The 16,453-nt window shown below is 33.2% G+C and overlaps 1 protein-coding gene across 1 annotated transcript; it reads left to right on the top strand.

The window, feature by feature from the left end:
- The first annotated feature begins 1,936 nt into the window (after window positions 1-1,936).
- Window positions 1,937-13,051, top strand: LOC149945483 (nose resistant to fluoxetine protein 6-like). Its single transcript, XM_090176576.1, has 5 exons — window positions 1,937-2,246; window positions 4,830-5,062; window positions 5,954-6,068; window positions 12,821-12,911; window positions 13,009-13,051. Exons 1-5 carry the CDS (start codon window positions 1,937-1,939, stop codon window positions 13,049-13,051), a joined length of 792 nt encoding a protein of 263 aa, XP_090032702.1.
- Window positions 13,052-16,453: the final 3,402 nt, after the last annotated feature.

The following is a 16,453-nucleotide window of genomic DNA, read 5'->3' as shown; positions in this document are numbered from 1 at the left end:
ACGTTTTCAAACATCTAAAATCAATTTTATTATGCTTTCAAACGGATTTCAAGTTAATTGTATTACACTCAAACGGATTTATAACTAGTTTTGTTACAGTTTCAAACGGTTTTAAAATTTTGCAACACTTTCAAACGGATTTCAAATTTTGCAACACATTCAAACGGATTTAAAATTGATTTTGTTACACTCTCAAACGGATTTCGAATTGATTTTGTTACACTTTCAGATGGTTTTCGAATTAATTTTGTTACACTTTCAAACGGATTTCGAATTACTTTGTTACACTTTCAAACGGATTTCGATTTAATTTTCTCACACTTTCAAACGGTTTTCGAATTAATTTGGTTACATCAGCTAGGCTAATACCCAAGGCACCACCTTAGGCCCAAGTCATCTAGCGACTTCTAAAGCCTTTAAACAACTAGCCGGGTTACAATGCGTAGGAGGGTGGTGGAAAGCCCTTCATGCCACGCGAGCCGACAGCTCCCTACACTAACTATTACCGTTAACCTCAACAAGTTTTTATGGGAAGGGGAAACCGAAGAACTCGAGGGAAAACCCCTTTATCCAGTGGGGAGAGAACTGACAAACTCAACGCGGAAGGAATAGTTCCGAGTTTTCAACCAGTGCCACATATACAAAGGGTTTTCGAATTAATTTTGTTACACTTTCAAATGGATTTCAAATTATTTTGTTACACTTTCCAACTGATTTTTGTTACACTTTCAAAATGATTTTTACATAATTCTGTACTATAAATCTTCTAATAAAATCTTATTGAAACAAAAAGTCCTTGTCTTAACTAAATGGGGTCTTAAACATTCAACTATTTGAAGAAAAAAATTTGCATAACTAAAACTAAGGTTTCTAGGTCACGACGAACCTTAAATTTATATTTCGATATATGACTAAAAATATTTTAATAGGGTTACAGATGATTAAAATCAGTTTTAATTAATTAATTTATTAATGAATGAATGGGTTAATTAATTATTCAAGCCGCAAGGTTATGGTGCGGAATTAATTAATAATTAATTTAATTAATTGTCTAGTGACTTGCACAATAGTATAGGAAGAATTGATAAAATACAACGAAATTCTAAGAGTGCACGAGATAAATTTATCTTGTGCACTCTTAGAATTTCGCTGTATTTTATCCTTTCCTATTAATTTATTTATTAATTAATGAATGGATTTATTAATTATCCGAGTCACAAAATTATGGTGCGAAATTAATTCATTTATTAGTGAATTAAAGAATTAATTAAATATCCAAGCCACAAAATTATGGTGTGAAATTAATTAATTTACTAATGAATAAATGAATGAATGAATTATCAGATTCACCAAATAAAGTCAGAGGTTAAGAACACTTAATAATGTACAAGGCGATTTAACGGTTTTTTTTTTAAATTAAGCAGAAATTTTTCCGACTTTTTTATGGAAGATTGTTTGCGTTAGCTTAAATTATCCCCTTCAACCTTTAAGTACCCACAAGCGTGTATAAGGAAATATGGGTATTTGACAGGAAATATTGGGGCGTGGACGGGCTGGAGCATAACCAAAAGGCTCGACGAATTACGGCGGATTTAATACTTAAACAAATCCTTCCGAACGGCACAGATAATACGTTAACCGTAGCTAAGAGAAAAATTAATACTTTCACGAAGTCGTATCAGCCAAATTACGAACGTTGGGAAAAAAGGGGGAAAGTTTTGCCCAGTTTCCAGTTGAAAAACTATAGCCCGGAGGTTCCTCGAAGTGGGTTTCGAGTGCCTGACGTTTCGTTTAACGAAAAACAAACGCATCTCTTTTACTAACTGGTAAACAGTCACCGGTTGCGGAGTGAACATCGGTTAGCCGCCAGAAAAGGAATCCGCTTAATTTTACAGCCCGGGGCTTTTTCGTTAGCTACGTCCATCGGGAAACAAACATGAAAGTCGGTTCGTCTTCGTTTATCTTCCAAGTCGCGGTTTGCGCTTTCGTGTTCGCGTTTTCTCCCCAAGTGGAAGGGAATTTTAACAAACTACAGTATGTGGTCGAGGAACCCAACGACACCGTGTTGTTGGAAAAGTGGAAAAGTTTAGAGAACAAAATGCGGGATGGTGTGGCGACCATCATGAAGCAAGTGTTTCCCATGATCGTCCGCTCCTCGTCCGAAGTGGATTTGACCCCGGAGTGCACGGGTGCCATTCTTAAGATGGTCAGGGGAATACAGAACATCGAACAATGGGCATTCTTAAGTTCGTTACATTTTCAATAGTTCTTTTTAAAAACTAACGTGGCCTTATTGTTTTAATGTTGCTCTTACGTCACAGTCTCTTACTTTAACAAGCCTACTAGCGCGCGCAACAGTCGCGTGGAATATAGGTTTTTTTTCGCGCGTGCCAATCGCTCGTGCGCAAAATATACTAATAAAGCTGTGTCTTGTGACGTAAGAGCAATATTTTAACTAGCTGGGCCACTTTTTATTTTCTAAAATCAACTATTCTTTCACAAAATTATATTTTCTTTCGGTAATAAATAAATTATAGTACAATCAGAAGTATGTAATTCTTGGGAGATAAATACACCTCTAGGTCGTAAAAATGAAACGTGTACCTTTTCAGGTTCGACGTAGTTTCCATTGAGCATAAATTTTGATTATAATCGCTGATGCAAGTAAAAAGTATCTTCTCGTGAACGCGCCGCTTTAGTTATATAGAAATTGATAAAGCAAAGCACGTCTGCAAAGTCTAGCGTGAAACGTTTTGTAGCAAGGTTTTTGATATTTTTACCTTTAAAAATCAATTCATTTGACTTAATTGATACTTTTATAATTGATTTTATCGATTATTATACAATTTATGACACTTTTTCTTTATTAATTGGTAAAATAAATTTTGAATTATTCTTAATTCTAACTTCTTTATGAAATTTGGTTCGTTTTAAATTACCATTGCTACAGTAACTATTCTCATAAATGAATTGAAGTAATATAGGTGATTGAAATAAATTTTAATTTCAAAATTTAATTAATTTAAATCGCTAATTTAAATGAAATTGATTTAAAAAAATAACCCTGTTTTTTAGTTCGCCTATAATATTATGTTGATCGTATGCTTTCAAAAATGAAAGAGAGAGATTAAGCCGAGAAATGAATCCTCGTACGGCGAACGTATCGAGCAGTTTAATTTAACTATAGACCTACGATATTTACACTCACTATAAACTGAAGTATCTTTCAGAGATAAATATCCATCTGGCTACAGTGCTAATATTATTAATTTGAAATATGTCTTTGGAAATTCGCACTGATATTTAAAAAAAAAGTTTCATAATAGTGCGTGGGGGAATTTTATAATTATTATATAAACTATTATATCGGGAAAATATGTTACATAAATTTATAAGTAAAGTTCATAAGTTAATGTAAATTTCACATTTTTATTGTAATACCAAGAATGTATTTATTTATATTTAGGAAGAATGATTATGTTGCGACAATCGCCGGGCACGTTGAACGCCTTTCCCCCGTCTCGCGCGGGGGGAAAGACAAAACGTCACCGGCGTTTGATTTCCATCGCGTTAGGTGACGTAAATTTTAAGCAGCCAATGGAATACCGGGACTATTCGTTTTATTTTAAGTGGAGGAGCGTACTGGGGGGACCAACGGGTGGATTGAGAGAAAGGCTCAAAACCGTCTCGACATAGCCATTCTCCCTAGGTATAAATAAATACATTCTTGGTAATACACATGTATAAACTGTGACATTTTGATGGAACATGTTATGCCCATTGGATGTATATTTACCAGATAAGACACGTAATATATTATCCTGCTATTAATGTCATCTAAAATATATTTCGTATTGATATTAAACCCCATATAGCAGGAAATTATATCTATATACACTTGGAACGTCTAAGGCTACATTGCCACCATGCTTAGAATGCGACTAGAGAAACGGGCTTAAAACTATGTAGAATATAAGTCGTAAGGCGGATTTCAAATTCATTGCCTTTCGTTCTTATGTTGTTTATGGATAAAGAAGTCCGGTTGCTTTCTACGATAATCATTAGAGCCACACTGGTCTCACTTAGGCCTTCCAAGTGTACACATATGTAATTTCCTGACAGTACTGGCTTAATCTCTTTATTAATGATAGTTTAGAAATTTATAAATATCTCACAACGAGAATTAGTGTTAGTTTTCTAGAGGCGATGAAAGAAAATAATTAAAAGTGTAACTAAATTTAGTTATTATTAAAGGGGAACGGCCAAGCTTTTCCAAATATGGCCTTATTTCCGTATCAAAAGATTGACAAGAAGTTCAATATACTAACACGTACCTTTTTTTGTCTTGAAAAAATAGCTTTTGTCCCAAAAAGTTGAAACGAAAAATAACACCAGGTGTTTGGGTTAGAATTTTCCCCGCCATCTTAGGGGCTGCCGCCAGCGCCCCTAACGGTCTAACCCCGTATGAGCGATTTGTGAACTATCCTAACTTTTAAAATCGCGGAATTTAGGCTTAGGTCTCTTATAACTGGAACGCGCCGCGCGTTAAAAACATACTTTTTGCGTCTTCAGCTGCGCGCGCTTTTACGTTGTTTTTCTGTCTCACCGACTTCTCACCAGGTGTCGCGGTGGACGCGCGCTTTTCGATTTCCCGAAATTTCTTTATTTTATTAAAAATTAACCACTCAATATTTTTTGATGGGGGTTTCGCCATAAATTTTAGTTTTTAATGGGCTATAGGGCTATCTAACTGGAAAAAGCTTGACCGTTCCCCTTTAAATAAAAGTAACTCCAAACACATTCTAAAAATAGTTTAAAATGCATTTCAGTGTTGGATGCAACCGGAAAGCCAGGAGACGGCATCATGACCGGTTCCATCACCTCGTTCGGTTCCTACGACCAGTGCCTGTTGGTCGAGGTGCCCGACGATCGAGGAGGGGTCAGATTCACCGGGCAATATTGCACCGTCGAAATGAGGTTTCCCCTGCCCAAGAAACCAGACCATTTCTACCGGATGATGGAACTCATCAAACCGTTCGATCGATACAAAACTAGCAACAAGGTAGGAAATACGTCACTACTATTCAATCGATGAGCGCCTGAAATTATCACTAAAACTCTTTTCAGAAGAGGCTTATAAAAACTGTTTGGTTTAAACACCATTTAGTACACCCAAAATTAACTTTTTATACTAATCGATGTTTGTACTTTCTTTTACTAACCCCAATACGGTAATTCGGGAACTATTTTCTACTGATTTTAACGTAACAATTGGATAATTGCAAGTAATTTTTAAAACTAAATTAAATATTTTTAAGTTCTTCATACATTGGAAATTCACCGACTCGACATTGATATGTTAATTCACACTGACATATTGAACGTTTTCGGTCCATTGAGAAGTCCTTGCTTATATAGTATTTAAGAACTGGTTTAGAATGCCCTTTAAATTATATAAGCGGTTTCTATTTCGAATGTTAATTTAAATTAGAATTTCAACTTGAAAAATTTATATATTTAAGTTATCAATCTCCTACGCATTGTAACCCGACCACCTGAATTAATGGCTTTAAAAGCGTGGTGCCTTGGGTATTAGCCTAGCTGATTATTATTATTGTTATTATTATTAGTGTCAACATATTTAATCAGTCTCTTCCTTTAGAGGACAATATTTTTAATATATTACATTACATTACATTACACTACATTACATTACATTAATACAATAATTAATAATTATTTATTATTAATTATTTATTGCGCAATGAAAATGGTAGATTTTTAATTTTTAGTTTGCTATTAAAAATTAATTTGAATATCTCTTAGTAAAAAATTCCCTAATAAGAATTCCAATAAATACTTATTAGACAATGTTATAGACTTATGTTATAAGTATGATATCAGGATAGTTTTAAGAGTGACCCTTATATTTCTTACGATTGGTTCATTGCAGATGTTCAATGAAACAATCAGATACGCTCCCTACCTGTACTCGATCGCCTTCCGGTTCGGCGTATGTACGCCATCGGACTGTACGAAGGACGACATTCAACAAATTGCGTCCAACAGTAAGTACAACAACCTTTTACTCCAATTCAGCTTTGGAAATTCGTAAAAGGGAATAACTGATAAACTAGGTAACTCTCAAAAAAATTATGACCCGTATAGTTTTTCACGAAACTACGAAATTTATTCACCCTTTGGCTGTGCGAAAAACCTCATTCTTGAAAATTAATTAAGACGTTGACTCTATAAACTCAGTTTTGGAAAGAAAATTTTATTGGAAACCTGGTGAACACGTTATACTTTCGCAACAAAGCGATATCTAAAATCTGATACTTTCGATAGCTAGAAATAAATAAGGTTAAATATTGTTATCATTCATCGCAGCGTGTATTTGAAAATACACCTTAATATTTGGTGGTTCATGCACCTGTGAAAATTAAGTTCACTATTTGTTACGTTACACCAAGAGCGTATTTATTTATACTTATAGGGAGAAGAAATTGTTGAGACGAGCACCATTGTTTAATTTACCCCCCTGTCACGAGAGGGGGAAGGAAATTTTGAAGGGGTAAAATTTTACACGTCACCGGCTTGTGTTTCAATCGCGGCGGAAGTTGTACGTTTTGATTGATAGGAGCATGAGGTGCATTGGAAGAAACGTTCAAAATAATCGAAAAACGTTAATTCTCCCTAAGAATAAATAAAAACATTCTTGGTTATATAGTACCCAAAACCCATAGAATTATAAAAATAATGATAATAGCGCTAAATAATATTAATGAATTATAATTTATAGACTTAATTTTTCTCCATTGTATTTAAATGTAGACACAAGGGATGCCGGTAAACTCCCAGAGTTTGAGTAGCGTAACTTCATGGTGCCAGTATTTCATATTTTCATAGTTATAAGTTACTTCTATGTGTTCTTGATAGTACTAAAATATATTTTTAGCAATTTAATTTTATGGACAATTAAAATAATTAATGACATATACGGGTAAAATTTAAATCTTTCTCCTTAGTTTTACAATTTATTTAATTTTTCAAATAAAACATCAACCATTAATAAAAATATTTTCACTTTTCAAAATAAACCCAAGTTAATTTATGGATGATTTGAAAGAGTTTTCTTGCGTGGTAATTTCCCGAATGTAATTTTACGGTTCTAGAAGTATCGGGTGTTTTTCACTGAAACGTTAAAAGAACAAAAAACATTTTACGCTTTCTCAAAAACACTCGGAGGAAAAATTCCCGTCTTAAAAAATATAAGCAAGTTAATTTGTCTTTAAAAAACTCACTCGTGGAAGATTATCCTGAAAAACGGGATTTTTTAAGCTACGACCTTGACATTGCGAATTAAAATATTATTATTCCAAAAATCGTTTAAAAAATAATTTCATAATAGGCTCTAAGATAGTCTATGTTATCTGAAGTTAATAAAATCTTACGAGATAAGTATCCTTCTATATAGGCCATTCCTTTTGCTGGGCGAATTCTCCGCAAAATCGCTGATGAGTAAACCGCATCGTGGCTTAAAATTAACTGACGAGGAGTGTACCCGAGGTGTAAATCACCGATTTTGATGAAACTCGGGGGGTATGTAGACCTTGGGGTAACATGAATTTTTACCAAGGGAAAAGTTACGCTGGGCTTCCGTTTTGCTATGGCAACCGAAAATGTTTTTGACAACTTAAAATGAAAAAATCTACATTTAAAAAAGCATGGGATTTTCTCGGTTTCACCTTGTGAAAATTTTTGAAAACCCAAAATTAAAATTTAAATTAAAATTTCAACTAAAATGCTAAATTTTAACAATTTTGGGTGAAACCGAGAAAATCCCATGCTTTTTTAAATGTAGATTTTTTCATTTTATGTTGTCAAAAACGTTTTCGGTTGCCATAGCAAAACGGAAGCCCAGCGTAACTTTTCCCTCGGTGAAAATTCATGTTATCCCAAGGTCTACATACCCCTCGAGTTTCATCAAAATCGGTGATTAACACCTCGGGTACACTCCTCGTGAGTCAAATACTTCGCTTAAAGATGAAAAATGTAAAAATACATTACGTAGGGATATTTGCCTATTAATAGACCCTATTTCCCCAATGATATAGTAATAGTTAAATCAATTACTATTTTTTCTTCTGAAAAGTCTTTTTGGAAATCAACGGGAGCTTGCGTTGGCCCATGTTTCAAGCGAATAACACGAGATGAATACATCGAATAGAGGTCGGGGATGGTTAACTTTTTTTCAATAGATAAAGCTCTCAAAATTATTCGTAAAACGTTTTGATCAATTAATTTATATTTCTGTATTATCCGATTACTTTTTTGATAAATTTGTAAAATTAATCGGAAAAACGACGTTTTTTCGATAAAAAGCTAAAGTTTTACGAATAATACATGTTTTTTAATCATTTTCCGAAATATTAACCGGTAAATTTCTTTGCTACATTTTTTTCCCGAAAAAAATCAATTTAAACATAGATAATGATTAACCGTTACCGACCTCTAACATCGAAAGAGATATATTATACACTTCTGATATTACGAACAAATGTAAATAAATAAAGGGGAACGCATTTACGGAGATGGCCACTGGTCAAGCTAAATCGTTTACGTCAAGCGCACATCCGGAAACAACTTGAGGGGCTTAGGTTGCTTAATTCGCCGTTACTAACGAGGAGACGACCCGAGGTGGTTCTCACCGATTTTGTTCAAAGTTGGGGGATTGTTAGATCTAGATGTGACATGAAACCTATTAAAGGGAAATGTTACGCTGGGTTTCCGTTTTGCCATGGCAACCAAAAATGTTTTTGACAACATAATTTGAGAAAAAGTCTACGTAAAATAACATGCGAAAATGACAAATTCTAAGGGTCCCCCCCCCCTGTGCAAAACTTCAATAAATCACAAAAAAAACTATTTTTTAAAAAATAATAAAAAATGTAAATTTTACATTTTTGGATTACTTTGGACCAAAAAGGGGGGGGGGGGAATAAAAACCATTTTGGGTGAACTCGAGCTAATTTTAATAAATAGGTCGAGATTGTAGGTACAATACAAAATATTTGTAAAACTTATGCCGTGTTAATTCAATTGTCATATATTTCAACGATAAATCTAAAAATTTCTACATTACATTATCTGAACGATGTCAACAGATTTTTAGATTTCGATAGAAAAACGACGCCATTTTATAAAATGGCGGATACTAATATAAATCATGGTGCAATAAGTTAGGTAATTGATATCCGATTAACCTGAGATTTTCTACGTTACATTATCTGCCCGAATGAATTCGTACTATAGATTTTTATAGAAATCCGACACCATTTTGAAAAATGGCGGATATCAATAAAACTCATCGTGCGATAAGATCCGTAAATATTCGTCGATTGATCAGAAATTTTCTACGTTTCATTATCTGGCCGAGATAATTAGACCTATGGGTTTTCCAATGATAATCCGACGAAATTTTGAAATATGGTGGATATAAATATAACTTATGATGCGATAACTGCCGAAATAATTTGTCGATTTACGTTACATTTTCTACATTACATTATCTGACCGAATAAATAAGCCCCTTACACTGTGATAGAAATCTGACGCCATTTTACAAAATGGCAGATATCAATACCTCATAATGCGATAACTGCCGAAATAATTTGTCCATTAATTCGAAATCTGCCGTTTGAAAGATAGCGCAGAACATTGTATCTCTTGATTGTTATCAGAAAAAATATCGGCAAATTTATTTAAAATGGGTATATTTCGGCAAATTTAAATAATATTGGATAAGTTCTTATATCATTGGGTTAACTGAAATAATTAAGGATAATTTCACATTAAATTAGGAAAGGATTACATTTAGGTAAATTCGCATAATTTGGGTAAATTGGAATAACATTAAATTAGTTCAAATTACGTTGTCGACATTCATATAAATTTTGAGAAATTCAAACTATATTTGGTGTTTTTAATAATATTGAGCAACTTCAAATAATTTTTATTACATTGGATCAATTTTGAGTGAATTCCAATAATATTTGGTTAATTGAAATAATAGTGTGCAAATTTAAATAATATTGTGTATATTTATATAGAAATTGGTAAATTGAAATAATATTGTGTATATTTGAATATATTGAGAAAATTCTAATAATATTGGGCAATTCACAAAATTTTGTTTACAGTCTATTAATTTTCACTAAATCCAATTTATATAGCGTAAGTTCATTTACCATTGGGCGAATTATAATAATTTTGGTAAGTTTATATTATAATATATTATTATGGCGTCAGATTTCTATCACAGTGTACGGGGGTTATTTATTCGGTCAGATAATGTAATGTAGAAAATGTAACGTAAATCGACAAATTATTTCGGCCGTTATCGCATCATAAGTTATATTTATTTCCACCATATTTCAAAATGGCGTCGGATTATTATTGGAAAACCCATACGTCTAATTAACCCGGCCAGATAATGAAACGTAGAAAATTTCTGATTAATCGACGAATATTTACGGAACTTATCGCACGATGAGTTTTATTGATATCCGCCATTTTCCAAAATGGTGTCGGATTTCTATAAAAATCTATAGTACGAATTCATTCGGGCAGATAATGTAACGTAGAAAATCTCAGGTTAATCGGATACAAATTACCTAACTTATTGCACCATGATTTATATTTGTATCCACCATTTTATAAAATGGCGTCGTTTTTCTATCGAAATCTAAAAATCTGTTGACATCGTTCAGATAATGTAATGTAGAAATTTTTAGATTTATCGTTGAAAATATATGGCAGTTATCACGGCATAAGTTTTACAAATATTTTGTATTATAACTAAAATTTCGACCTATTTATTCAAATTAGCTCGAGTTCACCCCCCTTTTTGTCCAAAGTAATCCAAAAATGTAAAATTTACAATTTTTAATTTTTTTTAAATTATTTTTTTTTGATTTATTGAAGTTTCGCACTTGAAGAATTTGATCGATGAATATTCGTCCTTCTTTTGCACCCTCCCTGCTGCGCCGAATCAAGAAATCCTATTTCTTTCACCGCGCTAAAGGTCATTTTCGCATGTTATTTTACGTAGACGTTTTATCATATTATGTTGTCAAAAACATTTTTGGTTGCCATGGCAAAACGGAAGCCCAGCGTAACTTTTCAATTTAACAGGTTTCATGTTACATCTAGGTCTAACAATCCCCAACTTTGAACAAAATCGGTGAAAACCACCTCGGGTCGTCTCCTCGTAAGTGTACAAGAACGGGTAAACGGGTAAAGAATTCGTAAAATAAACCATAACAATTAAGTAAAATATCTGTAGAAATTTCGATAAAACGGGGTAATGGAGTACGCATCATATTTTCCCACGAATATTCGTCATAAGTTGTTGCAACAACGAAACAACGTAATGCGCAATTGGTTAAAAGGTGATTCTATTGATATGGTCGGCAGACCAACCGTCACTATTTAGGTCAGGGGGAGTCGTATGGGCCATTGACCAGGGAGCTTCGAAGACAACCAAGAATTCTTGCGTATAATAATCGTTGAAACATAATCAGGTTGAAGCCAATGTTTCAGTTGTTAATCATAATTCCGAAATTAGAAGTTTCTTTCACACTGCGCATTTGAAGTTACTTTACAGGACCGTTCAGAGTTTACAAATATGAATTTTGTTGTGTCTAAAAACAGTTATTAAGAATAATTATCTAGATAGTTATTTTTAATTTGCTAGATTTTCGCATTCTTATTTCTTCGAATATTTGCAATTGGTGTAATAGTTGTTCACATTTATTTTGTTTTCCGTCCAAATTTCCTTTTTTTGCTATTGAAAATATTTAATTAGTAAAAATTTATAGGGTCATGATATATTTGAAAATTGAAAAATATCTCCTTTATGATAGACCAAAAGTATCAGACTAAATTTATTAAGCAATGTCGGAAAGTATAAAACAATGTTTAAGTTACATTCTAAGAAACCATTTAAATAAAACACAATTTCTTTTAAAGGCGTTTCAAACATATTAATGTAACATAATTTATCAAGTATAATATTGTAATAATTTTCTAATACCCAATTATATTTTTACACAAAGTAAAGTATGATGAAGACTTAAAAACACTTTCAAAATTAAGATTTTTATTTCTACATTGTTTATTTCCGCTTGATTTAAAAAGAGTATACACAAAACACAATGTTTTGTTATATGTCAACCACAAAAAATTAAAATGTTTTACCGTATCAAATTGTGAAAGTTTGAAATTCCCTTAGGGGTGAAGTGAATTATTTTATTTATTTAATTGTAATAAATATTTTAAAATCATTGTATCATCCCATACAAGCAGGGTTGGACATAAGGATATTTCTTTAAGTAGTCAGCCTGACTAGTGAGCCTTCTATCTTCATTTATTTTAGTAGTCACTGACTAGTGGGGGTAAAAATGGGGGTATAAAAACAAAAAGGACAGCCAACATTTTGCTTTACCCGTCAGAATTAAAGTAGGAGTTTATTATCATTTAAGTTACATGATGTGTGTTTTTTTTAATTGGGATTGATGAATTTATGATACGCCATATTCGCCATTATTTATGAATATTTAGGTAAATTTTTCACTAGTCAAATTGACTAGTGAGCTTCCAGATTTCGAAAAATTTTAGTAGTCAGAGCATTTATTTTAGTAGTCAAATGCCGTGACTAGTAAGAAAGTATTATCTTACGAATCGAATATGGTTTAATCAAATAGACCAAAATATGTATTTATATTAAATAATAAATGATTAAATTTATCTATTTCAGTTGGAAAAATGGCCGATCTAAACGCCCACGTTAGAGGATGCGAAGTTCTCGAAAAAGGATTCAACCCGGACGGTACCCAAATTGCCTTACTGTAAGTATAAAAAATGTTATCGTTTAAACAAGTTTAGGCTCGAATTGAATTGCAATCAAATGAAGTAAAATATCATTCAATTACTTTCGATTCAAAGGTTCAAAAGCATTAAAATTAAATACGTCATACATTTGAGATAAATAGTATAAGAAAAAGGTAAAAATGGACAAAATTCTGGATACCACAAAGCTCGAGGCTTAATGTTATTACACCGTTCAACATTGTGGTCGGTTTAAAGCTGAAAATTGAGATGTGAAAGGTATTAAAGGCTTAATGAAGCTAATATGTTTAAATAAAATAATTTTTGTTTTGCATAAATACTGGTTTCTATCCAAATATACTTGAAATGTACTCTGTCCAATTTTTTGTTAATTATTACCTTAAATACATTTCAAATTCAAAGAAAATGAAGTTTTTCTCAACAACTATATATATATATATATAGCAGCGTTTCAGAAGTTGTTGTTATATAATATATAGCAACGTTTCAGAAGTTGTTGTTATATAATATATATATATATGTATATTGGAAATGTTAAATCAAAATCAAAAATTGCACAGAATAAATGAATAGGATCTTATTTCACGGCTGAGGGCACGATTTCAAGTTTCCATCCTGCCGGAAATGCCATATTTGACTACTTTCACTTTCCTCGAAGGAAAACGATGAAATATTTATAAATAAAAAGACAAATCTCAGAACGAGGATAAATATTTAAAACAACAACGACGGTAAACTATCAATTCGCGGAATTAGCTTGGCTTAAATTCGGAGAGAGTATAGCTAATAGCGAAAGCGGAAAAACAAAGCTTATACGCATCGCCGCTTAAGCATTTCATTTCGGAAATGGGGCTTCAAGTGGCACCCTATCGTCGATATACACCCTATAATTTAATATCCGAGAAATCTCAAACATTTCGAGAAACAACGGTAATCAACCTTTTGCTTCGTTTCGAGAGAATAGATCGTTAATGGGACAAAGCGAATGTTAAAAAAATTCAGGTAGACACCTTAGTAACGGTTAACTGGCACTAGATGGGGTACGTATTCCCGCAGCATCGAGTTGTATTGATTAGTTAGGATTAGCCTAGCTAATTATTATTATTATTATTATAAAAAAATAAACATCGTTCGGATTGAACTAACACAGTCCGGATTGAAATAAACACCGTCCGTATTGAAATAAACACTGTCCAGTTTGATTTAAACACCATCCGGATTGAATTAAACACCATCCGGTTTGAATTAAACACCATCCGGTTTGAAATAAACACCGTACGTATTGAAATAAACACTGTCCAGTTTTAAATAAACACCATCCGGATTGAATTAAACACCATCCGGTTTGAAATAAACACCGTCCAGTTTGAAATAAACACCATCCGGATTGAATTAAACGACATCCGGTTTGAATTAAACACCATCCGGTTTGAAATAAACACCGTACGTATTGAAATAAACACCGTCCAGTTTGAAATAAACACCATCCGGATTGAATTAAACGCCATCCGGATTGAATTAAACACCATCCGGTTTGAAATAAACACTGTCCAGTTTGAAATAAACACCATAAGGATTGAATTAAACACCATCCGGTTTGAATTAAACACCATCTGGTTTGAAATAAACACTGTCCGTATTGAAATAAACACTGTCCAGTTTGAAATAAACACCATCCGGATTGAATTAAACACCACCCGGTTTGAATTAAACACCATCCGTTTTGAAATAAACACCATCCGGATTGAATTAAACACCATCCGGATTTAACTAAACACCATCCGGATTGAACTAAACACCGTCCGGATTGATTTAAACACCGTACGATTTGAATTAAATACCATACGGGCTGAATTGAACACCAACCATGTTGAACTAAACGCCGCTCTGGTTGAACGTCCAACCACGAGCGAAAAAAACCCAATTCCATTCGAATATCGTCACCACAAAATAGTTAAGATAATATATGTTGTCACAATTTTTTTTATTTCTTAATATGAAAATAAACATTATTGGAAAAGATGGTTAAAGTTGGACTTAAGACATCTTTCTAAAACATAATTCAGGTCTTAAACTGAAGTTAGATTCTGTTCATCAAAATAAAACAAACTAAAAGAATATTAAATACATATCATATAGTTTAACAAGACGTACGACGGTCAGAATACACACAATCCTTCTAATGTGTTAAGTTTGTTTGAGCTATTCACAGCAACCTGCAACGCCGGTATCGCAACCAAAATATATCCACGGTCACACATATATACATATTTACACTTATTTGTTACTTCTAGTCATACTTCGAAAGCATCGAAGATTCCTTCGATCAGTGTCACTCTTAATTTTTACTTCTGATCACACCAATTTGTTACTACTAGTCAGCCGTTGAGTGTCACACTTATTTCTTCTGGTTAATAATAATAATAATAATAATAATAATAATCAGCTAGGCTAATACCCAAGGCGCCACCTTAGGCAAAGACTAGTTCGATCAGTTTGATACTTATTTGTTACTTCTGATCACACTTATTACTTCTGGTCATACGCCGAAGACTAGGTCGATCAGTGTCATACTTAATTGTTACTTCTGGTCATACGTTGAAAGCGCGGCGCACACTGAACGGCCTTGAAAAACGACAGAGGGAAACGGGCGCGTAGACCTCTAGAAACACGCGGATTGACTTAGAATTAAAATTAAGGAACGTATTTGCAACTCTTGGTTATATGTAAACCACAGCTATTCAAATATATAACTTTCATGAAAATCGGACTTAAATTAAGGAACGTTATGCCGACTTTCAGGCGGAAATATAAGTGTCACACTTATTTGTTACTTTTGGTCATATTAGAACGTTCTCCGATAAGTGGCAGGTCACACGTTGTAAGCATCGCGTATTACTCCGATAAGTGTCACACTTATTTGTTACTTCAGATCATACGCTGAAAGCATCGCGTATTACTCCGATAAGTGTCACACTTATTTGTTACTTTGGGTCATATTAGAACGGCCTTGGAAAATGCCAGAGAGATATGCGCGTAAAGTTTCTATAACCACACGTATTTCCAATGTTGGAAGTGATAGGGGTACTTATACGCTGTCCAAAAACCAGACTAAGAATTAAAATTAAGCAACGAAATTGCAATTCTAGGATATATGGAAACCACAGCTATTCAAAAATATAACTTTCATGAAAATCGGACTTAAATTAAGGAACGTTATGTCGACTTTCAGGCGGAAATATAAAACCACGAACATTGTGGTCCCGTAAATAACCCCGAAAACTTAATTTAATATTTACTGATATAACCGAAGTTGTAGTTCAAATGAATCCTAACCTATCCAATAATATTTTTTTAACGTTACCGGACTTAATTTTTAACAAAATATCAACCACACAAAGCCAAACTACCGAAAACGGTAAATTGGGCAAATGCCCAACTTCTTGGGCTTCGATTTCAAAATTTTATGAAAGGCTATCAATGGCGATGCATGTACATTCGAACGAGATATCATTGATTCTTCTAGCCCTAACCGTTGAAG

The sequence above is a fragment of the Leiobunum rupestre genome, chromosome 5, assembly GCF_980474605.1.
Source record: "Leiobunum rupestre chromosome 5, qqLeiRupe1.1.hap1, whole genome shotgun sequence".
Lineage (NCBI taxonomy): Eukaryota > Metazoa > Arthropoda > Arachnida > Opiliones > Sclerosomatidae > Leiobunum > Leiobunum rupestre.
The sequence above is the reverse complement of the archived record's forward strand: the minus strand, read 5'-3'. Positions and strand labels throughout refer to the sequence as shown.

Excerpts from the sequence above, each read along its gene's own strand:
- LOC149945483 (XM_090176576.1), top strand. The coding sequence starts at position 1,937 with ATGAAAGTCGGTTCGTCTTCGTTTATCTTCCAAGTCGCGGTTTGCGCT. Across the intron at positions 6,069-12,820 it reads TCAACAAATTGCGTCCAACA|TTGGAAAAATGGCCGATCTA; the intron begins GTAAGTACAACA and ends TATCTATTTCAG. Across the intron at positions 12,912-13,008 it reads GGTACCCAAATTGCCTTACT|GTTCAAAAGCATTAAAATTA; the intron begins GTAAGTATAAAA and ends TTCGATTCAAAG.